This window comes from Scyliorhinus torazame, chromosome 3 (genome assembly GCF_047496885.1).
Source record: "Scyliorhinus torazame isolate Kashiwa2021f chromosome 3, sScyTor2.1, whole genome shotgun sequence".
In the NCBI taxonomy this organism is placed as follows: domain Eukaryota; kingdom Metazoa; phylum Chordata; class Chondrichthyes; order Carcharhiniformes; family Scyliorhinidae; genus Scyliorhinus; species Scyliorhinus torazame.
Window position 1 is genome coordinate 237,156,965 of NC_092709.1, and position 24,529 is coordinate 237,181,493.

A 24,529-nucleotide genomic window follows, 5' to 3' on the forward strand; every position below is an offset into this window, starting at 1 on the left:
TGCGAGAAGTTAGAGAGATACTGGGTGGGAGTGTTCGGGATGCTAGCAAAGGTTGCAGGGATGGAGGTCAGGACGGACCCTATGGTGTCGAGTTTGGGATACCGGTAATGCCGGAGCTGATGGAAGGGAGAAAGGCCAATGTCATGGCCTTCGTCTCTCTGATTGCCCGGTGAAGAATTATATTGGAATGGCAGTTAAATACGCTGCTGGGGGTGGCGGCCTAGCTAGGGGATCTATATGACTTCCTCCGGTTGGCGAAAATTAAGGGGTTCAGCGGAGGGCTTTGAGGCACAGTGGGGACTGTTCATGGCCATGTTCGAGGAGTTGTTCGTCGCGGGGGACACACACGGAATGAAAAATAGGAAACATTTGTGAAGACTGTAAAACTGTGAGTTGGGGGGAATGTGTTCCCTGGATTATTTATGTTTTTGTACTTTTCGAATAAGTTTGGAATAAAATACATTTTTTTAAAAGCAGGGACAGACACAGGCAGCACAGTGGTGCAGTGGTTCGATCCTGGACCCGGGTCATTGTCCGTGTGGAGTTTGCACATTCAGCCCAGGTCTCTCCCCCACAACCCTAACGATGTGCAGGCTAGGTGGATTGCCACATTAAATTGCCCCTTAATTGGAAAGAAAATAATTGGGTACTGTAAATTTATTTAAAAAAAGACAGGAGGCTGGATTCTCCGTTCCTGAGGCATAGTGCCGACACCAAAGGCAAATCCGCGGTGTTTCACGACAGGAAAATTGGCGTGAAACCCGCACCGATTCTGCTACCGGTGAGGGGCACCGTGTAAAACACCCGTAGAACATGCGGAAACCAGTTGGAAAATCACCAGGTCCGTGCTGCCCATGTGCGGGGCTGACAAGCTGCAACCTCGCGTACACCTATATCCCCCAGGCATGCACCAATTGCGGCGGAAAGGATGGTGCTGGCTGTGCTGGACAGGGTTTCTGTCCACCCCAACCCCACAGCCCACCTCCTGGCCACCCCCCACCACTCCCCCAGCCCTGGCAGAAGCCACCCAGCCAGCGGCACGGATCTCGCCGAGTATGGCAGCGCTGGACACTGTCCCACGTCGTCTCTCTTCGCAGCCGCTACGCCAGGCTCACGACCGCTGGGATCACAAGTGGCCCGAGCGATCAGGAACTCAGCCCATTGGAGGCATAGCATCGCGAATGGGCCCGCTAATGACATTCCAACGGGGTTGCGACACCATGTCTCGATGGTGCCGATTTGGAGGGAGCAGAACATTGCAAGCCGGCGTCAAATCGGTGCCTCCGCGATTTTGGCGTCGAGAGCCATTCTCCGTCCAATCGCCGTTCCGATCCCACCCAGGGATAGAGACAACCAATTTCACTCGCAACTTTGATGCACTTTTGCGCGTAATCCATTTTGACCTTGAATTTTTAGGATGGTGGGAATAGCCTGTCATCTGAAGAGTCGGTGGGGTGCATCCCGTCAACTCGACTTCCCTACTGCCAATTTATGCCTTAACAAGCATTGATTGACATTAGGAAAAAAATACGTCCTCACTTGGGAGGAGGTCCCACCCTAGAGAACTGCTAGCCAATGATTGGCAGTTCTCCAGTCCCTGCAGCGATAGTGCTCCAGTGGCCAAAAGAAGGTTGCCAGAGGTTTGAGACCATGTCTGGGAACCAGAAGAAAAAGGAAGTGTCCGGACCAGGGCATTAGGGATGGAAGTGCCCCCAAATACTACTATGGATATAACATGGATTATGTCTGGGCCTGCCAGCCTAAAACATTGAGGCTGGACAGGAAATGGCCCTTTAAGGACCTCAATTGGGGCAAGGGCTGACTTGTTATCCGAGGCCTTGCCTGCCCCAGTTAAAAGTGGGCAAAAACCCAGAGGGAATCCCGTCACTGCAATTTCACACCTCCCATCCCTGCCCCCCAAGCAAGTTTAGTGGGGGGAGGGGAACGTGGGTGTGTAAATATTAGTTTTTTCTATTATATTATTTGCCTATTTTTGAATGCTTCATCTGAAAATTCAACTTCCAATCATTGTTTCCCACTTCCCCACAAGTTGCCAATCACAATTGCACTTTTCTCCTGTAAACGCTTCTCTTACTTGACCACGGAGTTTCAGGTCTAGTCTTCCTCCTGAGTTGAACTATAGCAGAAGTCTACAGCTAACTTCCTTCCCCATGTCTTTCTGGAGGGTTTAGACCCACAGATCAGATATGTCTTGTTCGGTTTTGTGTTAATGTTCTTTTTTTTAAATATCACCGTTATTTTTCTTCCTCTGAAAAGCGATTTATCCAACCCATGTTAACATTGAGTTGGATCCCTACACTATTTTATCAGTTTTTCTTTCTCACCAATAATAATTTTCATATCTTCCATTTTCTTATTGAAACTTAAAGCATTCATTTACAGAAACTTGATGCACATATTTCCCCTACCCACTAGACTGATGAAAAACAAAAGCAGAAAATGCTGCAAACATTATGAACACACAAAATGGGAGCAGAAGTAGGCCATTTGGCCCCTTGAACCTGCCCCGCCATTCAATAAGATTCTATTCCCGATGACCTTTGATCAAGGGTGACTTCAATCAAGTCACCCTTCACTCTTCCAAACTTCAGTGGAAACAAACTCAATTTGTCCAACCTATCCTCAGAAGACGACCCATTCATTCCAGGTATCAATCTAATAAACCTCTGAACTGCTTCCAATGCATTTACATGCTTCCTTAAATAAGGAGACCAAAACTGCATACAGTATTCGATATATGGTCTCACCAATGTCCTGTATAACTGAAGTATAACATCCTTACTTTTATGTTCAATTCCTCTCAGAATAAAGGATAGCATTTCATTAGCCGCCTTCATTACTTGCTACACCTGCATCCTAACATTTTGTGACTTATGCACAAGAAAACCGAGATCCCTCTGCACCTCGGGATTCTGCAGTTGTTCTCCATTTCAGTAAAACTCTACTTTAAATCAGTCAGCATCTGTGAAAGGAAAAATGTTTTTTTTTAAATTTAGAGTACTCAATTATTTTTTTCCAAATAAGGGGCAATTTTGCGTGGCCAATCCATCTACCCTGCACATCAATGCGTTGTGGGGGTGAGACCCACACAGACACGGGGAGAATGTGCAAACTGCACATGGACAGTGACCCCGGGCTGGGATCAAACCTGGGTCCTCAGCGCCTTGAGGCAGCAATGCTAACTACTATGTGCCGATGGAAGGAAAAAATGTTGACCTTTCATTAGAATTCTTGCATCCACAGTTTTTTGCCCCAGACTAAAGTGTTCATTTATTGTCAGTGTTTTTCTGTATGCAAAAATCCTCATGTTCTAAACATTTTACCTTTTATATCAGTGTCTACACTTGAATCATTACCTAGTATATAGTCTGTGCTATGTTACCAGAAAGCGTTTTTTCCTCCTCTGTCACTGTGTGTTCCTTTTTTTGGGGTCTGGTCAGTTTGCCACTCCTGCTACACTTGTTTAAATCTGCCTCTCTGCAGGGACATTGATAATAGTCCATTCACAGTCTTAAACCGTACTCTATCTGATGTTGCAATGATATATTTACAACCCCTGTTGGGGTCCCTAAAAATAGTTGTTTAAGGCAGTTAGTCGCTAAATTGGAGAGAGAAGGTACATTCCTTGGTTTATGCAGTATTCACTTTTGCTGTGTCAAAATTCTGGAACTCCCTTCCTAACTGCACTGTGGGTGTACCAAACCCATTTAGCTGCTCTTAAGAAGGCGGCTCACCACCAACGTCACAAGGGCAATTAGGGATGAGCATACGACGCCCACATAGCGTGAATGAATTTAAAAAGCTGACCTCAGCTGAGCAATGGTAAACGTGTTTAAATTGCCTTCAAACTCCCTGGGAAAATAATAGTCTTTGGTGAACACGGTGTCTGTCCTGGGATTTAGTCATTCTTTTCTGTCTCCAAATCAGTTAGACTAGGTTCCAATCAGCTAAACCACTGCTTTCCCAATAGTAGGGCAGTAACCAATGGGTAACTTGTAAAAAAGGGAACTGCTATAAATTTTCCAGATATACTCATTTAACTTAAATTATATTTCTCCCGCATTGAATATTAATTGTTCTAAGTACTGCTTCAAGGTTAAGCAACTTTCATTTGTGAATTACTTTAGATTCAAAAAGATTCAGTTTCTTCAGACCCTGTTCTATTTTATCTAAATTTTATCGATATCTTGGGGTGGGAGCAGAATTCTGTTGAAACAATTATAAAGCTTGATGAACTGTGGTTTTAATAGCTTCATATTATTCTATTGCAAGCGTACTTTAAGCTGAATGCTACTTCTTGTGAGTTGCCTGAATTTTTAAAATAATCCAATAGAGGTGGTAATAAATGAAGACTACTCAAAAAGCACATTAAGATATTGGTTTTTTTTAAATTTAGAGTACCCAATTATTTTTTTTCCAATTGAGGGGCAATTTAGCGTGACCAATCCACCTAACCTGCACATCTTTGGATTGTGGGGGAGAATGTGCAAACTCCACACAGACAGTGACCCAGGGCCGGGATTCGAACCCGGGTCCTCAGCGCCGTAGGCAGCAATGCTAACCACTGTGCCACCATGCTGCCCCACATTAAGATATTGTTGAGACAAATTCAACTCCTGTAAATGTACATTTCAAACATTTTTGTGTAATTTTGTCATAATAGTTCAGTGCAGCTGACAAAGCAAAATCTTATCGTCCTCACGCATACTTGCCTCCTAATGCAGCTGGGAATATTTTGCTTGGTTTAACTTGCAGGTCCACTAGACTAACCCATCACATTGTAATAAATTGTAGAGCCAGTAATGGTTTTGCAATGTAATAGTTACATTTTAAACCCAGACCAATTAATTGGTATCATGTGCAATGGTTTGTGAAATGTGCATTTAGTTAGTGAACGGTAGCACAGTGGCTACCACTGTTGTTTTGCAGCGGCAGGGTCCCAGGTTCGATTCCCGGCTTGGGCCACTGTCTGTGCGGAGTATGCATGTTTTCCCTGTGTCTGCGTGGGTTTCCTCCGGGTGCTCCGGTTTCCTCCCACAAGTCGCAAAGACGTGCTTGTTAGATGAATTGGACATTCTGAATTCTCCCTCAGTGTACCCGAACAGGCGCTGGAGTGTGGCGACTAGGGGATTTTCACTACATTGCAGTCTTAATGTAAACCTACTTATGACAATAATAAAGATTAGTATTATTATGAACAAGCTAGTGCAAGTCTCAACTCCTTCAAAATATTTTATCAATTAAATTATCTACAGCTCTCCGCCTGCCTTTACCCACACCTCAACTTCCCTCTGCTAAAACCCTTAGACATATTTGTCACCACCAGACACAATTATTCCCACACCCTCTCACCTGCCTAACAAGTCTCATACCTAAATTACAACTTGTCCAAAATGTTACTGCCCATATTCTGAGTTGCACACAAACAAACTGCTCTATCATCTGTGCTCACACGTCTCCCTATGCTGCCTACAAATTGAATTCAAAGCTTTGTCTTCATCTACTAGCTTCACTATTCCCTACAATTACCGCCTCACCAATCCTATGTGTCTTTGCACTTTTGCTGTTACTGAATATCGCCCACCTATTGCTCCATCCAGAAATCTTCGACCCACAATCCTGGAATTCATTTTGCTATACTCTCCTTCCTACAAACACCATCCTTACCTCTCACCATGTCTTTGATAAGTTCTCTTAATCTAATCCTTTTCTCGTTACTGTTGGGTATCTGGTGAGTTGGCACTCTGTGAAGCACTGTATGATGATTTATTACGTTGAAGGAACTATATAGAAAAACAAGCCATTTGTTGCTGGCATGATGCTTATTTATTTGATCTATTAACTACATTTTTTAAACTGCATAAGATTGTATCTAATTTTTACTAAATTCAAAGGGCAGCACGGTGGCAAGCACTGTTGCTTCACAGCTCCAGGGTCCCAGGTTCGATTCCCGGCTTGGGTCACTGTCTGTGTGGGGTCTGCACATTCTCCCTGTGTCTGCGTGGGTTTCCTCCCGGTGCTCCGGTTTCCTCCCACAAGTCCCGAAAGACGTGCTTGTAAGGTAATTTGGACATTCTGAATTCTCCCTCTGTGTACCCGAACAGGCGCCGGAATGTGGTGACGAGGGGCTTTTCACAGTAAGTTCAGTGCAGTGTTAATGTAAGCCTACTTGTTACAATAAAGATTATGATTATAATTACAATGATGTTTTGCTCTCACCTCCAAAACTACAGCTGTTTCCAATTTGTGCCACTGTACATTCAGAAACATTTTTTTTTTTAATTAAATATTTTATTGAAAATTTTTGGTCAACCAACACAGTACATTGTGCATCCTTTACACAATATTATAACAACACAAATAACAATGACCTATTTTATAAACAAAAAATGAATAAATAATAAATAACAAAAATGAAAACTAGCCCTAATTGGCAACTGCCTTGTCACAAGTAACACTCTCCAAAAATATAATTTAACAGTTTAATATATAATTATCTGTAGCAACGACCTATACATACTATACAGTATATATTAACAACCCTGAGAGTCCTTCTGGTTCCTCCTCGCCCCCCCCCCCCCCGATCCTGGGCTGCTGCTGCTGCCTTCTTTTTCCCATTCCGTCTATCTTTCTGCGAGGTATTCGACGAACGGTTGCCACCGCCTGGTGAACCCTTGAGCCGACCCCCTTAGGACGAACTTAATCCGCTCTAGCTTTATAAACCCCGCCATGTCATTTATCCAGGTCTCCACTCCCGGGGGCTTGGCTTCTTTCCACATTAGCAATATCCTGCGCCGGGCTACTAGGGATGCAAAGGCCAAAACATCGGCCTCTCTCGCCTCCTGCACTCCCGGCTCTTGTGCAACCCCAAATATAGCCAACCCCCAGCTTGGTTCGACCCGGACTCCTACTACTTTTGAAAGCACCTTTGTCACCCCCATCCAAAACCCCTGTAGTGCCGGGCATGACCAAAACATATGGGTATGATTCGCTGGGCTTCTCGAGCACCTCGCACACCTATCCTCCACCCCAAAAAATTTACTGAGCCGTGCTCCAGTCATATGTGCCCTGTGTAATACCTTAAACTGAATCAGGCTTAGCCTGGCACACGAGGACGACGAGTTTACCCTGCTTAGGGCATCTGCCCACAGCCCCTCCTCGATCTCCTCCCCCAGCTCTTCTTCCCATTTCCCTTTTAGTTCATCTACCATAGTCTCCCCTTCGTCCCTCATTTCCCTATATATATCTGACACCTTACCATCCCCCACCCATGTCTTTGAGATCACTCTGTCCTGCACCTCTTGTGTCGGGAGCTGCGGGAATTCCCTCACTTGTTGCCTCGCAAAAGCCCTCAGTTGCATATACCTGAATGCATTCCCTTGGGGCAACCCATATTTCTCGGTCAGCGCTCCCAGACTCGCGAACTTCCCATCCACAAACAGATCTTTCAGTTGCGTTATTCCTGCTCTTTGCCACATTCCATATCCCCCATCCATTCCCCCCGGGGCAAACCTATGGTTGTTTCTTATCGGGGACCCCCCCAAGGCTCCAGTCTTTCCCCTATGCCATCTCCATTGTCCCCAAATCTTCAGTGTAGCCACCACCACCGGGCTTGTGGTGTAGTTCCTCGGTGAGAACGGCAATGGGGCTGTCACCATAACCTGTAGGCTAGTCCCCCTACAGGACGCCCTCTCTAATCTCTTCCACGCCGCTCCCTCCTCCTCTCCCATCCACTTACTCACCATTGAAATATTAGCGGCCCAATAATACTCACTTAGGCTCGGTAGTGCCAGCCCCCCCCTATCCCTGCTACGCTGTAAGAATCCCTTCCTCACTCTCGGGGTCTTCCCGGCCCACACAAAACCCATGATGCTCTTTTCAATCCTTTTAAAAAAAGCCTTCGTGATCACCACCGGGAGGCACTGAAACACAAAGAGGAATCTCGGGAGGACCACCATCTTAACCGCCTGCACCCTCCCTGCCATTGACAGGGATACCATATCCCATCTCTTGAAATCCTCCTCCATCTGTTCCACCAACCGCGTTAAATTTAACCTATGCAATGTGCCCCAATTCTTAGCTATCTGGATCCCCAGGTAACGAAAGTCCCTTGTTACCTTCCTCAACGGTAGGTCCTCTATTTCTCTACTCTGTTCCCCTGGATGCACCACAAACAACTCACTTTTCCCCATGTTCAATTTATACCCTGAAAAATCCCCAAACTCCCCAAGTATCCGCATTATTTCTGGCATCCCCTCCGCCGGGTCCGCCACGTATAGTAGTAAATCGTCCGCATACAAAGATACCCGGTGCTCTTCTCCTCCCCTAAGTACTCCCCTCCACTTCTTGGAACCCCTCAACGCTATCGCCAGGGGCTCAATCGCCAGTGCAAACAATAATGGGGACAGAGGGCATCCCTGCCTTGTCCCTCTATGGAGCCGAAAATATGCAGATCCCCGTCCATTCGTGACCACGCTCGCCACTGGGGCCCTATACAACAGCTGCACCCATCTAACATACCCCTCTCCAAAACCAAATCTCCTCAACACCTCCCACAAATAATCCCACTCCACTCTATCAAATGCTTTCTCGGCATCCATCGCCACTACTATCTCCGTTTCTCCCTCTGGTGGGGCCATCATCATTACCCCTAACAACCTCCGTATATTCGTGTTCAGCTGTCTCCCCTTCACAAACCCAGTTTGGTCCTCGTGGACCACCCCCGGGACACATTCCTCTATTCTCATTGCCATTACCTTACCAGGACCTTGGCATCTACATTTAGGAGGGAAATAGGTCTATAGGACCCGCATTGTAGCGGGTCCTTTTCCTTCTTTAAGAGAAGCGATATCGTTGCTTCAGACATAGTCGGGGGCAGTTGTCCCCTTTCCTTTGCCTCATTAAAGGTCCTCGCCAGTACCGGGGCGAGCAAGTCCACATATTTTCTATAGAATTCGACTGGGAATCCATCCGGTCCCGGGGCCTTTCCCGCCTGCATGCTCCTAATTCCTTTCACCACTTCTTCTACCTCGATCTGTGCTCCCAGTCCCACCCTTTCCTGCTCTTCCACCTTGGGAAATTCCAGCCGATCCAAGAAGCCCATCATTCTCTCCCTCCCATCCGGGGGTTGAGCTTCATATAATTTTTTATAAAATGTCTTGAACACTCCATTCACTCTCTCCGCTCCCCGCTCAATCTCTCCTTCCTCATCCCTCACTCCCCCTATTTCCCTCGCTGCTCCCCTTTTCCTCAATTGGTGTGCCAGCAACCTGCTCGCCTTCTCCCCATATTCGTACTGTACACCCTGTGCCTTCCTCCATTGTGCCTCTGCAGTGCCTGTAGTCAGCAAGTCAAATTCTACATGTAGCCTTTGCCTTTCCCTGTACTGTCCCTCCTCCGGTGCTTCCGCATATTGTCTGTCCACCCTCAAAAGTTCTTGCAGCAACCGCTCCCGTTCCTTACTCTCCTGCTTCCCTTTATGTGCCCTTATTGATATCAGCTCCCCTCTAACCACCGCCTTCAACGCCTCCCAGACCACTCCCACCTGGACCTCCCCATTATCATTGAGTTCCAAGTACTTTTCAATGCACCCCCTCACCCTTAGACACACCCCCTCATCTGCCATTAGTCCCATGTCCATTCTCCAGGGTGGGCGCCCTCCTGTTTCCTCCCCTATCTCCAAGTCCACCCAGTGTGGAGCGTGATCCGAAATGGCTATAGCCGTATACTCCGTTCCCCTCACCTTCGGGATCAATGCCCTACCCAGCACAAAAAAGTCTATTCGCGAGTAGACTTTATGGACATAGGAGAAAAACGAGAACTCCTTACTCCTCGGTCTGCTAAATCTCCACGGGTCTACACCTCCCATCTGCTCCATAAAATCTTTAAGTACCTTGGCTGCTGCCGGCCTCCTTCCAGTCCTGGACTTCGACCTATCCAGCCCTGGTTCCAACACCGTATTAAAATCTCCCCCCATTATCAGCTTTCCCATCTCTAGGTCCGGAATGAGTCCTAGCATCCGCCTCATAAAATTGGCATCATCCCAGTTCGGGGCATATACGTTTACCAAAACCACCGTCTCCCCCTGTAGTTTGCCACTCACCATCACGTATCTGCCCCCGTTATCCGCCACTATAGTCTTTGCCTCGAACATTACCCGCTTCCCCACTAATATAGCCACCCCCCTGTTTTTCGCATCTAGCCCCGAATGGAACACCTGCCCCACCCATCCTTTGCGTAGCCTAACCTGGTCTATCAGTTTCAGGTGCGTTTCCTGTAACATAACCACATCTGCCTTAAGTTTCTTAAGGTGTGCGAGTACCCGTGCCCTCTTTATCGGCCCGTTCAGCCCTCTCACGTTCCACGTGATCAGCCGAGTTGGGGGGCTTCCTACCCCCCCCCCTTGTCGATTAGCCATCACCTTTTTCCAGCTCCTCACCCACGCAGCTGTATCTCCCCCAGGCGGTGCCCCCCTGCCCATCCTCTCCCATACCAGCTCCCCCCTCTCCCCAGCAGCAGCAACCCAGTAATTCCCCCCTCCCACCCACCCCCGTTAGATCCCCCGCTAGCGTAATTACTCCCCCCATGTTGCTCCCAGAAGTCAGCAAACTCTGGCTGACCTCGGCTTCCCCCCGTGACCTCGGCTCGCACCGTGCGACGCCCCCTCCTTCCTGCTTCTCTATTCCCGCCATGATTATCATAGCGCGGGAACCAAGCCCGCGCTTCTCCCTTGGCCCGCCCCCAATGGCCAACGCCCCATCTCCTCCACCTCCCCTCCTCCCCCATCACCACCTGTGGGAGAGAGAAAAGTTACCACATCGCAGGATTAGTACATAAAACCCCTCTTTGCCCCCCACATTCGCCCCACCACTTTGTTCGAACGTTCTTTTTAATAACCCGCTCATTCCAGTTTTTCTTCCACAATAAAAGTCCACGCTTCATCCGCCGTCTCAAAGTAGTGGTGTCTCCCTCGATATGTGACCCAAAGTCTTGCCGGTTGCAGCATTCCAAATTTTATCTTCTTTTTATGAAGCACCGCCTTGGCCCGATTAAAGCTCGCCCTCCTTCTCGCCACCTCCGCACTCCAGTCTTGATAAACGCGGATCACCGCGTTCTCCCATTTACTGCTCCGAGTTTTCTTTGCCCATCTAAGGACCATTTCTCTATCCTTAAACCGGAGGAATCTCACCACTATGGCTCTGAAAATTTCTCCTGCTCTCGGTCCTCGCGCCATCACTCGGTATGCTCCCTCCACCTCCAACGGACCCGCCGGGGCCTCCGCTCCCATTAACGAGTGCAGCATCGTGCTCACATATGCCCCGACGTCCGCTCCCTCCACACCTTCAGGAAGACCAAGAATCCTCAGGTTGTTCCTCCTTGCGTTGTTTTCCAGTGCCTCCAACCTTTCCACACATCGTTTCTGATGTGCCTCCTGCGTCTCCGTCTTCACCACCTGGCCCTGTATATCGTCCTCATTCTCGGCTGCCTTTGCCTTCACGACCCGAAGCTCCCGCTCCTGGGTCTTTTGTTCCTCCTTTAGCCCTTCGATCGCCTGTAGTATCGGGGCCAACAGCTCTTTCTTCATTTCCTTTTTGATCTCTTCCACACAGCATTTCAAGAACTCTTGTTGTTCAGGGCCCCATGTTAAACTGCCACCTTCCGACGCCATCTTGGTTTTTGCTTGCCTTCCTTGCCGCTGTTCTAAAGGATCCACTGCAATCTGGCCACTCTCTCCTCCTTTTTCCATCCGTATCCAGGGGGGATTCCCTTCTGGTTTACCGCACAGTGTTTTTAGCCGTCAAAATTGCCGTTGGGGCTCCTATCAAGAGCCCAAAAGTCCGTTTCACAGGGAGCTGCCGAAACGTGCGACTCAGCTGGTCATCGCCGCACCCGGCATTCAGAAACATTTTTAAAGATGAGTGAAGTTAAGTTGATTAAACAGTCAGCTTACTTAAAATGCAGGCAGCACAGCGGCGCATTGGATAGCACTGCTGCCTCACGGCGCCGAGGTCCCAGGTTCGATCCCGGCTCTGGGTCACTGTCCGTTTGGAGTTTGCACAATCTCCCCGTGTTTGTGTGGGTTTCGCCCCCACAACTCAAAGATGTGCAGGGTAGGTGGATTGGCCACGCTAAATTGCCCCTTAATTGGAAAAAATGAATTGGGTACTCTAAATTTATTTATTTTTTAATTGAGAAGTTTAAAATGCCAGGTTACTTGGGAGCCATCTGGTGTTATGACTGTGGAATGTCACTTGAGGTTAACTAAACTGCTGAGCTTCAGTACAAAAAAGTCACAGCAGTCTTTTTAAAATTAATTCTTAGGATGTGGGCATTGTTTATCATCCATTCCTAATTTTCCTTGAGGACGTGGTAGTCAGTTGTCTTCTTGAATTGCTGCAGTCCATGTTGTGTAGGTACACTCACACTGCTGTTAGGGAGGAGCTCCTGGATTTTGACCCAGCGACAGTGAAGGAATGGGGATAAAGTTGTAAGTGGTATGTGCTCAGAGGGGAATTTACAAGTGACCATGCTTCTATGTGCCTGTTGCCCTTGTGCTTCTGGATGACAGAGACCGGGGGTTATGGAAGACTCTGTTGAAGAAGATTGTGCATCTTGTACATGGTACACACTGCTGCCATGATGTGTCTATGGTGGAGGGAGTGGATGTTTAAGGCAGTTGATGTATATGTCAATCAAGAGGTCTGCTTGATTAGATTGTATTGAGCTTCTAAGGTGTTGGGGCTGTACTCATCCAGGCAAGTGGAGCTCATGAGGTGGGATACTCACGACACAGAATTCCCAGCTTCTGACCTGCTCTGGTAGCCAAAGTATTTATGCAGCTAGTCCAATGATATATCTGGCCAATAGTAACCCTAGAATGTTGATGGTGGGTGATTCCGCGATGGTAATGCTGTTAAAAGTTAAGGGGAGGTGCCGAGGATTTCTATTGTTGATAATCATTGCCTGGTGTTTGTGTGGCGTGAATGTTACTTGCCAATTATTAGCACTTGCCTAATGTAATCCAGGTCTTGCTGCTTGCAGACTCGGACTCTTTCAGTCTCTGAGGAGTTGAAAATGGAACCGCAGGAGAACAGTTAATTAGGGATTGTTTCGGCAATGTTACAAGATATGCAGAAATGAATATATTGGGCACAATTTGAACTAAACAAAATTTGATCAAGGCAGTGGTGCTTAATCAAATGATCAATTTCAATTGGCAGAAAGTATTATTGCAATATTTATTAGGCAGGCAAAGTGATAAAGATGCGCGAAGGAACAAGCTTGCATCAAATAATAATTATTGCCGAAATAGGCAAAACATGCCTGAAATACCCTGTAGGTCAGTCAGGCAGCGTCGGAATCAAGACAGGGGGAAGAACAGAAGGAAAAGTCTGTAATAATCAGGAGATTAAATGACAAATGGGACTGGTGTGCACGTCAAAAAAACGGGAATGGGACAGTTAAAGAAATTAAAGATGGGGTGAGAGGAAGTGTAAATTGGAATAACAGAATTATTGTAAGCAGTTGCTGTCTGCAAAAAAATGGAGCAGAGGTACATTAAGTCTGGAAGGCTGTAAAGTGCCAAATTGAAATAAAAGTTGCTGTTCTTAAGATTACATGGAGTTTCATTGGAAAAATGTAGGAGGCTAAGGAGAGGATTGAGTGGGAGCATGGCAGAACATTTAAATGACTGTTATGGAAAAAGAGCAGGAAATGGCAGTGATTGAGTCATCAGCGTCTCCAAAAACAAGGTGAGGGACTAAATAGGACTGGAACAAAGAATGTTCTACATATCTCACCAAAAGGCTGGCATTGCCCAGATTCATATGGGTTCCCATTGCAAAACCATTTATTTGGAGGAAGTGCGTAGACTCAAAGGAGAAATGAGCTCAATGTGAGAACAAGTTCAGTGTGCTGGAGGATAGGGATTGGTTGAACCTCTGCTCGGCGAGGAGTGGAGAGCCTTCACACCACCCTGGTCGAGGATGGTGGTGAGGAAGGTTTGAACGTCCGTGGTGAAAATCAGAATGTTAGGGCAGGAAACTGTTAGATTAGACATTGTTCGAAGAGTCACTGGGGAAAGGAAAAAAAAAGTTCAGTCCAAGAAGCAGCATATCATTGTATAATGAGTAATTTGGGACAATACTATACCTCTAGACCCATGTTTTGTAGTGAGTTGCAGAGAAAAACAAAAGTTAATTTCATATAACACATTAACTATTATGTACAACTCCAGTAGTTCCCTACTGGGTCTTCTAATCGGTGCCTGACTGACCGACTATTTATACAAAGGCACATAAACTATTAAGGGTCCCCCGCCCCTTATCGGGGGAGTATTCTGCAAGCTCCACGAGGTAGTGAATCATCCTTATTCCGTGAGACCTGTGCGGGTCATAACAGTTTCCTTACTTGTCCCATTACCATTTCCTTTTGCCTTGCACCAGCTTCCCTTTTGTCTATTTCTGCCTTCTGCCTGCTCTTACACCTTCAAATTTGATCCCCCTTTCCCTGCCTCTGTACTTGCTCAAAATCTTCTACATCCTTTTGCAGTTGTGACAAAAGATTACCAACTTGAAACATTACCTTTCTTTATAGATGACCTGCAAGTGTTTCCTTCATTTTCGGTTTTCAGCAATCATGGGATTTTGCTTGAGAAATGATTGCTAACCATCTGCAAGCTGCAGTCATTGACAAATGTTGAAATGTGCTTTTGATCTTGTTTCCCAGGTGAGAAAATGGTACACACTGGGACGAACCTCATTCCCTCGCTCTGGTAGACAAAACTAGGACCGTGGGGCCGAAACAAAACTGTGGGCTGTGGACACAAAACTATGGGGCAGCACGGTAGCATAATGGTTAGCACTATTGCTTCACAGCTTGAGGGTCCCAGGTTCAATTCCTGGCTTGGGTCACTGTGTGTTTGGACTCTGCACGTTCTCCCCATGTGTGTGTGGGTTTCCTCCGGGTGCTCCGGTTTCCTTCTACAGTCCAAAGATGTGCAGGTTAAGTGGATTGGCTATGCTAAATTGCCCTTAGTGTCCAAAATTGCCCTTAGTGTTGGGTGGGGTTATGGGGATAGGGTGGAGGTGGCGGCTTGGTAGGGTGATCTTTCCAAGAGCCGGTGCATACCCGATGGGCCGAATGGCCTCCTTCTGTACTGTAAATTCTATGATGACTTGCTGGTACTTCCAAGTTAACCAAGCTTAAATTGCAGATACCTGTGTTGTCACAAAACATTTACAGAATCCATATGCATAGAAAGGGAACTGGTAAATACTGCTGCAAATAAAAGTTGTACATTTATATAGATCTTTTCACAACCACGGGACACCTCAAAGCCAATAAGGTACTTACAGTGAGGCACTAATATAGGAAATACAACAGCCGATTTGTGCACAGCAAGCCCCCACAAATAGCAGTGTGATGAACATATAACCTGTTTGTTGATAGTGATTGTGGGTTTAATATTAACCATGGCACCAGGGGTAACTCCCCAGCCCTTCAAAATAATGCCTTGGTATTTTTCTTACACCCTCCTGAGAGCAGATGGGTCCTCAGTTTAAAATCTCATCTGAAAAGTGGCACCTCTGACAATGCAACACTCCCTCAGTAATGCACTGGAGTTGCTCCAAGGGCTATTTTGAGGCAGTCAAGGGAATTTTACATTTGCATGCAGGTTCTGCAACAAATGTGCAGGTTAGGTGGACTGGCCATGCAAAATTGCCCCTTAAGTGTCCAAAGATGTGCAGGTTAGGTGGGGTTAGGGCAGTGGTGTGGGCCGAGGTAAGATGCTCTTTCGGAGGATTGGTGCAGACTTGATGAGCTGAATGGTCTCCTTCTGCACTGTAGGGAATCTGGATATTTCTGGCCTTTGTATGAAAAAGTCCAAAATATTCCCTTTTCAAAAACATAAATAATTGTTTTTTGGGGTATGTAACCATTGGCTCAAGTCTAATCTTCTGGCACATTCTGACTTGCAATAGAAGTTTTACACATTTTAAATTAATATAATAGTAATCGCTTATTGTCACAAGTAGGCTTCAATGAAGTTACTGTGAGAAGCCCCTAGTCGCTACATTCCGGCGCCTGTTCGGGCAGGCCAGTACGGGAATTGAACCCGCACTGCTGGCATTGTTCTGCATTGCAAGCCATCTATTTAGCACACTGTGCTAAACCAGCCCCTAATTAAGTTTGAATTCCATGAATTATTTTTCAGCATTACAAATAAAAATAGATAGCTGTGTCACCTATTTAAAAGCACCATTAAATTTGGCAGAACACAGCAGAATCTGAAGGGAAGATATCTATTTGACTTTCCATAGTTAGTATAGTAGGCTGTACCACAAACCAAAATCAAATATTTCTGAAACTGGATTAAGTTAAAATGAAGGGTATGTATAATGTGTAACGGAGGCATAAAGACCAGGAAAACTCCTAATTCAATGCCAGGTTGATGCTGAATTGGGTGGGGAAAAAAATTAGGATTAGCAGCTGTTGTTGAGGCATTCATGCAGTCCTTGGTTGAAGATGGAATTGGTTTTGATTATGATGACTCTCTGGCCAAAGAGCTTGCTGTCCTTGAGGAATTACTAGGTGCTATAAAGCTGCTGGTATCCAAGAAACAATACCGAACAATACTGGACCACATGGACTGCAGCAGTTCCAAGAAAGCAGGTCACAATCACCTTCCCAAGGGCAATAAATGTTGGCCTCATCAGCATTGCCCACATCCATGAATGAATGGGGGGAGGGAGGGTGGTGGAAGAGAGACAAACATACATCAATTGGAATGCTTTAATTGATGTTTTTGCTAATATAATTTGTTACATAAGTGTTTAAAGTTGCTCTGGAGAAGACATACGGGATTCTCCGTCCCGCCAGACCAGTTTTTTTTTGGTGCGGCACACCTCCGCCGGTAGCCGGATCTTTCATCCCGGCAGCCTGCCAACGGGGTTTCCCATTGTGGTTACCCCAACCCTATCGAGAAATCCACAGACGTGAGTGTGCTGCCAGCGAAACAGGGGATCCTGCTGTCGGAGAATCCAGCTGAAGGTCTTTGAGGTCAAATGAGTCATTTGTTTTCAAACCATTAAGAAGCTGGTTTCTGGAGGTTCCGGGTGCAGCGATGACCAGCTAAGTCGCACGTTTCGGCACCTCCCGTTTTAACGGACTTTTGGGCTCTCATCGGGAGCCCCAACGGCAATTTACGAAGGCTGAACCCACTGTGAATGGACAGAAGAGATAATAGTGGCCAGATTCCGGAGGATCTGGAGCAGCGGCAAAGAAGGGAAGTGAGAAGCAAGATGGCGGTGGAGGGAGGCCAGTGGGTATGGGGCCTGGAACAGCAGGAGTTCCTCCGGCGATGTGTGGAGGAGCTCAAGAAGGAGGTGCTGGCGCCGATGCTGCAGGCGATTGAGGGGTTAAAGGAGGCGCAGAAGACCCAAGAGATGGAGCTCCTTGGAGTGAAGGCAAAAGCTGCCGAGAATGAGGACGAGATACAGGGCTTGGTGGTGAAGACGGAGACGCACGAGGCACTACATAAGAGGTGTATGGAGAGACTGGAAGCCCTGGAAAATAGCTCGAGGAGGAAGAACTTAAGAATCTTGGGTCTTCCCAAAGGGGCAGAGGGAGCCGACGTTGGGGCGTATGTGAGCACGATGCTTCATACCTTAATGGGAGCTGAGGCCCCGACGGGCCCCCTGAAGTGGAGGGAGCGTATCGAGTCCTCGTGAGAAGACCAAAGGCAGGAGAAATACCTCGAGCAATAGTGGTGAGGGTCCACCGCTACAAGGACAGGGAGATAGTCCTGAGATGGGCGAAAAAGACACGGAGCAGCAGGTGGGAGAACGCGGTGATCCGCGTGTATCAGGATTGGAGTGCGGAGGTGGCGAGAAGGAGGGCGAGTTTCAATCGGGCCAAGGCGGTGCTCCACAAGAGGAAAGTGAAGTTCGGAATGTTGCAGCCGGCAAGACTGTGGGTTACATACCAGGGTAAACACCACTACTTCGAGACGGCAGAAGAGGCGTGGACATTTATTGAAGAGGAGAAGTTGGACTAGATTGGAGAAAGAGTGTTTGAAATGAAGTAGTGAGGTGGTGGTAAGGGACTGTGAATCAGATGGGGGAAAATTTTCTTTCCCCTCGAAGGGGGGGGGAACACGAAGAAATGTGGGCGCCGGTGGGGAAGGGGAGGGGGAAGGAGAGAGGGAGCTGCGCCATCAGGGGCGGGCCGAGAGGGAAGCGCGTGCTTTGTTCCCGCGCTATGGAAATTGTGGCAGGAAAAGGGGGCACAGGAAGGAGGGGGCCTCACATAATGGGAGGCTAAGGATAAACGGGGGAAGCCGAGGTCAGCCAGAGTTTGCTGACTTCCGGAAGCAATATGGGGGGGGAGCAACTAAGCTAGAGAGGGATCTAGCGGGGGGGGGGGGGGGGGGTAGTTAAGTGGGTTGCTGCTGCTAAGGGGGAGCTGTTACGGGATGGGATGGTCGGGATGATAAGCGGGTGCGTGGGAACCGGGTGAGGAGCTGGTCTAAAAAAGGGGATGGCTAGTCGACGAGGGGGGGGGGGGGGGGGGGGGTAGGGTAAAGAGCCCCCCAACCCGGTAGATCACGTGGAATGTGAGAGGGTTGAATGGGCCGATTAAGAGGGCAAGGGTACTTGCGCACCTAAAGAAGCTAAAGGCAGACGTGGTCATGCTTCAGGAGACGCACCTGAAACTGGCGGATCAGGTCAGATTAAGAAAAGGATGGGTGGGACAGGTATTCCACTCGGGCTTGGATGCAAAAAATAGAGGGGTGGCAATACTGGTGGGGAAACGGGTATTGTTTGAGGCGAAGACCATAGTGGCGGACAGTGGGGGTAGATACGTGATGGTGAGTGGCAGATTGCAAGGTGAGGCGGTGGTGCTGGTGAATGTATATGCCCCGAATTGGGATGACGTGAACTTTATGAAGCGTATGTTGGGGCGCATCCCGGACCTGGAGATGGGAAAGTTGGTAACGGGGGGGGGGGGGGACTTCAAAACGGTGCTGGACCGGTCCAGATCTAGGACCGGGAGGAGGCCGGCAGCGGCCAAGGTGCTTAAGGGCTTTATGGAGCAGATGGGAGGAGTGGATCCCTGGAGATTTACTAGGCCAAGGAGTAGAGTTTTCCTTCTTCTCCCATGTCCACAAAGTGTACTCCCAGATAGACTTCTTTGTCCTGGGAAGGGCGCTGATCCCGAAAGTGGCAGGAACGGAGTATTCGGCTATAGCCATTTCAGATCATGCCCCACATTGGGTAGATCTGGAAGTAGGAGAGGAAAAGGAACAGCGCCCACTCTGGAGATTAGATATGGGACTGTTGGCGGACGAGGGGGTACGTGTAAGGGTGAGGGGATGTATTTAAAGGTACCTAGAGATTAATGATGACGGAGAGGTCCAGGTGGGAGTGGTCTGGGAGGCGCTGAAGGCGGTGGTTAGAGCGGAGCTGATCTCCATAAGGGCCCATAAGGGGAAACAAGAGGGTAAAGAAAGGGAGAGATTGTTGAGGGAGATTTTGAGGGTGGATAGGCAATATGCGGAGGCTCCAGATGAAGGGCTATACAGGGAAAGACGGAGATTGCACACGGACTTTGACTTGTTGACCACGGGTAAGGCAGAGGCACAATGGAGGAAGGCACAGGGAGTGCAGTATGAATATGGAGAGAAGGCGAGCCGGCTGCTGGCCCAACAACTTAGGAAGAGGGGGGCGGCGAGAGAGATCGGAGGGGTTAGAGACGAGGAGGGAAAGATGGAACGGGGAGCGGAGAGGGTGAACGGGGTGTTTAAGGTATTTTACGAGAGGCCATATAAGGCTCAACCCCCGGAAGGGAAAGAGGGAATGATGCGTTTCCTAGACCAGCTGGAGTTCCCGAAGGTTGAGGAACAGGAGATGACAGGACTGGGAGCGCAGATTGAGGTGGCGGAGGTGGTAAAAGGAATTGGGAACATGCAGGCAGGGAAGGCCCCGGGACCGGATGGGTTCCCGGTGGAGTTCTATAGGAAATAAGTGGACCTGCTGGCCCCACTTCGGACGAGAACCTTTAATGAGGCTAGGGAAAGGGGGACACTACCCCCGACGATATCGCTGATCCTGAAAAGAGACAAGGACCCGCTGCAGTGCGGGTCATACAGGCCTATTTCCCTCTTGAACGTAGATGCCAAGCTTTTGGCCAAGGTGATGGCGACGAGGATAGAGGACTGTCCCTCTGGGGTGGTGCATGATGATCAAACGGGGTTTGTTAAAGGGAGGCAATTGAATGCTAATATACGGAGGCTGCTGGGGGTGATGATGATGCCCCCACCGGAGGGGGAGGCGGAGATAGTGGTGGCGATGGATGCAGAGAAAGCATTTGATAGAGTGGAGTGGGACTACCTGTGGGAAGTACTGAGGAGATTTGGATTTGGAGAGGGGTTCATTAGATGTGTTCAGCTCCTGTACATGGCCCCGGTGGCAAGTGTGATTACAAATGGGCAACGATCTGACCACTTCCGACTATATAGGGGTACAAGACAGGGATGTCCCCTGTCCCCGTTACTGTTTGCGTTGGCAATTGAGCCACTGGCCATAGCGCTGAGGGGCTCTAGGAAGTGGAGGGGGGTACTTAGAGGAGGAGAAGAGCATCGGGTGTCATTATATGCGGATGATTTGTTGTTGTATGTCGCGGACCCAGTGGAGGGGATGCCTGAGATAATGCAGACACTCAGGGAGTTTGGAGAATTTTCAGGATATAAATTGAATATGGGGAAGAGTGAACTGTTTGTGATGCACCCTGGGGAACAGGGCAGGGGAATAGACGATTTACCGTTGAGGAGGGTAACAAGGGATTTCCGGTATTTAGGGATCCAGGTGGCCAGGAACTGGGGAACCTTGCATAAGCTTAACTTGGCACGATTGGTAGAGCAGATGGAAGAGGACTTTAGGAGGTGGGACATGGCGCCCCTGTCATTGGCAGGCAGGGTGCAGGCGGTTAAAATGGTGGTCCTTCCGAGGTTTCTTTTTGTGCTCCAGTGCCTCCCTGTACTGATTACAAAGGCCTTTTTTAAGAAGGTGGACAAGAGTATTATGAGCTTTGTGTGGGCTGGAGTAAAGAGTAAAGAGGGGGTTCCTGCAGCGCAGTAGGGACAGAGGGGGACTGGCACTGCCGAGTCTAAGTGATTATTATTGGGCCGCCAACGTGTCAATGATATGGAAGTGGATGAGGGAAGGGGAAGGAGCGGCGTGGAAAAGATTGGAGATGACGTCCTGTAGGGGAACTAGTCTGAAAGCACTGGCGACGGCGCCGTTACCGTTCTCCCCGAAAAAGTACACCACAAACCCAGTGGTGGTGACAACTCTGAAAATTTGGGGGCAGTGGAGACGACATGAGGGAGTGACGGGTGCCTCAGTGTGGTCCCCGATAAGGAACAACCATAGGTTCGGGGGATTTAAATCTTGGCAGCGAGTAGGAATTGCGAAATTGAAGGACTTGTTCTTCGACGGGACGTTCGCGAGTCTGGGAGCACTGACAGAAAAATATGGGTTGCCACCTGGGAATGCATTTTGCTATATGCAAGTGAGGGCATTTGTGAGGCAACAGGTGAGGGAATTTCCGCAGCTCCCGGCGCAAGAGATCCAGGACAGAGTGATTTTGGGGCATGGGTGGGTGATGGTAGGGTGTCAGATATATATAGGGAAATGAGAGACGAGGGGGAGACGATGGTAGAGGAGCTGAAGGGAAAATGGGAGGAGGAGCTGGGGGAAGAGATTGAGGAGGGGCTGTGGGCAGATGCCCTAAATAGGGTAAACTCTTCGTCCTCGTGTGCCAGGCTCAGCCTGATACAATTCAAGGTTCTACACAGGGCGCATATGACTGGAGCAAGGCTGAGTAGATTTTTTGGAGTGGAGGATAGGTGCGGGAGATGCGTGGGAAGCCAGGCAAACCACACCCACATGTTTTGGTCATGTCCGGTATTGCATGGGTTCTGGGTGGGTGTGCAAAAGTGATTTCAAAGGTGGTGGGGGTCCGGGTCGAACCAGGCTGGGGGTTGGCTATATTTGGAGTTGCAGATGAGCCGGGAGTGCAGGAGGCGAGAGGCCGATGTTTTGGCCTTTGCGTCCCTAGTAGCCCGGCGAAGGATTCTACTTATGTGGAAAAAAGCTAAGCCCCCGGATGTGGAGGCCTGGATCAATGACATGGCAGGGTTCATAAAATTGGAGCGGATAAAGTACGCACTAAGAGGTTCGGCTCAAGGGTTCACCAGGCGGTGGCAACCGTTCCTCGACTATCTCGCAGAGCGATAAGGGAAAATAGGAAAGGTAGCAGCAGCAACCCAGGGGGGAGGGGGGGGGGGGGGGGAGGGCTCATTTGGGTCCTCAGGGGTTTTATATTAGTTATTTATATTAGATGATACGAAGTTACTATTTTAGTTACTAGTTCTATTGTTTCTTATTTTGTTGTTGGCAGTTGCCGTTAGTTAGCATATTTTTTTTTTTTTTTAAACGATCAATGTATATATTATTACAAAGTTGTAAAATGGGAAATTTTTGTTTGATCGAAAAAATTTAATAAAATATATTTATTTTTAAAAAAAGCTGGTTTCTGAAATATCTCCAGCGCTCTCAAATAATGGCCATCACAATTTAGCCTGTATTATTGTACTCTATAAATTACATAATGGTGAGACTTTTCACTTTCACTAAGGTGTTTCATAACATGTTCCAACAGTATCTTTGTATTGCTTGTAAATACGTACATAATCTAGAACCCACAATGAATCCTGAAATTTTTATTCCATCAGTGCACAGTCAACTGAGTTTCTCAATGATTTTGCCGGTTTTAATTCTATCATTGCTTGGTTTAGCTTTAAAATAAAGTGCTTTTTTTTTTTCAAAGATCATTTATTTTTACTGATGAGAACAGGACATTTGAGAACCATGAAAAAAGCAGCGACACTCGAGAACAAAATCAATTTTATGACAAGTAGAAATGGAGAATTTCTCACTGAACTTTAACCACACACTTTGGACCATTGGAAAGATTGAGTGAACAATTGGCAGTTGTTGTTGCTTTACCAAAAGGAAGAATGGTTTCTGTTGTCAAAAAACAAGTTCATACTGTTAAAATAACATGAATTTGCATTTTTCATCAGCTTTACCTACAGGCACGAATGGTGGGTGATTGGTCCAGACTGCTGCGCCCAACATTTCAGTTTGCCTTAATTGCATGTTCAGTTTACGTGGGTCTTTCACGTGTGTCTGATTACAAACATCATTGGAGTGACGTATTGACTGGACTCATCGAAGGAGCTATTGCTGCCATACTGGTTGTAAGTAGAAACAAATTCTTCATTTACTCCACTGTCAGCATTGACCTTTTATCACTAATGCAAAATACTGCAGGTGCAGGCAATCTGAAATAAAAACAGAATATGCCAGAAGTACTCAGCAGGCATCGGTGAAGAGAGAAAGTGTTAACGTTTCAGGTTGATAACCCTTCACAAGATCTTTACAGTGCAGAAGGAGGCCATACAGCCCACTGAACCTGCACTGGCTCGCTTCATTATAACTATGGATGTTTTTGTTATATAATTACCATTCAAATGAATAGATGGCGTACAGAAAAATCAAACTTTTAGCTTGCTAAATTTGAATTATGCATTTGTAAATGCCAGCATGGCTTCAATCACAAGGTATAATCGATCATTATTTACTGCTTTGCTTAAGCGAAAGATCAAAATATTGAAATTCAACTATTTATTGAAATGCTAAAACTTACACACAAGCATAAAGGACATTCGGTCTCTTGGGACTACTCAACATTTTTGTTTGCAAGACAACGCCAATATGTTTCCCTGACTATGGATAAGCACTTGAAGGAAATAACTTGTAAGGCTATGAGGATAGAGTGGGGGGAATAATATAACTTACTGACTACAGAGAGTCAACATGACTTCAACAGGCCAAATGGTCTCCTGTGTCATCATGGCCCTTTACTATTCTGGTACGCTTTACCAAAATAATTTGTTTCTGAAATAATAAGTATCTCTCCCTGTGAAACATCTCAAGTTAATTTGGTATAGGCTTTTATGTTCCACATTCACACAACGTGTGAAATATTGTTTTTTCCTGGATTCAACATTCACCAGCTGAAGATCGAAAATCAAGTCTAATTAGTCTGGATACTGCATTAGAAGGAAGAGTAAACTCCCTATCAATGTTGCAAACTCCGAACTTATTTCAAATATCTTAACTAAATTATTCCTTCATCTCTGCACTTTCAGAAAATGGAACTCACTGTTGTCAGCATAGTGCCTTTGCTGTATAAAAAAATTACACAAGCGAAGATTGGGAACCAATGTCAGTGAACAAAAACAGGAATAATGATTTACATCCTTAATGAATGTCCTGACGACCCTGAGTGCAGGGGAGGATAAAAGCAGCAGTTTTAGATGATCTGAGGTTCATGGATGGCAGATCCTGCCAGGAAAGATCTGGAATAGTTGAATCTG

General features: G+C 47.3%; 1 protein-coding gene across 3 annotated transcripts in view; it reads left to right on the forward strand.

Annotated features, from left to right (window-relative positions):
• plpp1a (phospholipid phosphatase 1a) overlaps window positions 1–24,529 on the forward strand; it is a 213,373-nt gene that overhangs the window by 185,756 nt on the left and 3,088 nt on the right. For all 3 annotated transcript variants that reach the window (XM_072497032.1, XM_072497033.1, XM_072497034.1), the window contains exon 5: window positions 23,171–23,347. In XM_072497032.1, coding sequence (XP_072353133.1) covers window positions 23,171–23,347 — 177 coding nt within the window. The remainder of the gene's footprint in view (window positions 1–23,170; window positions 23,348–24,529) is intronic.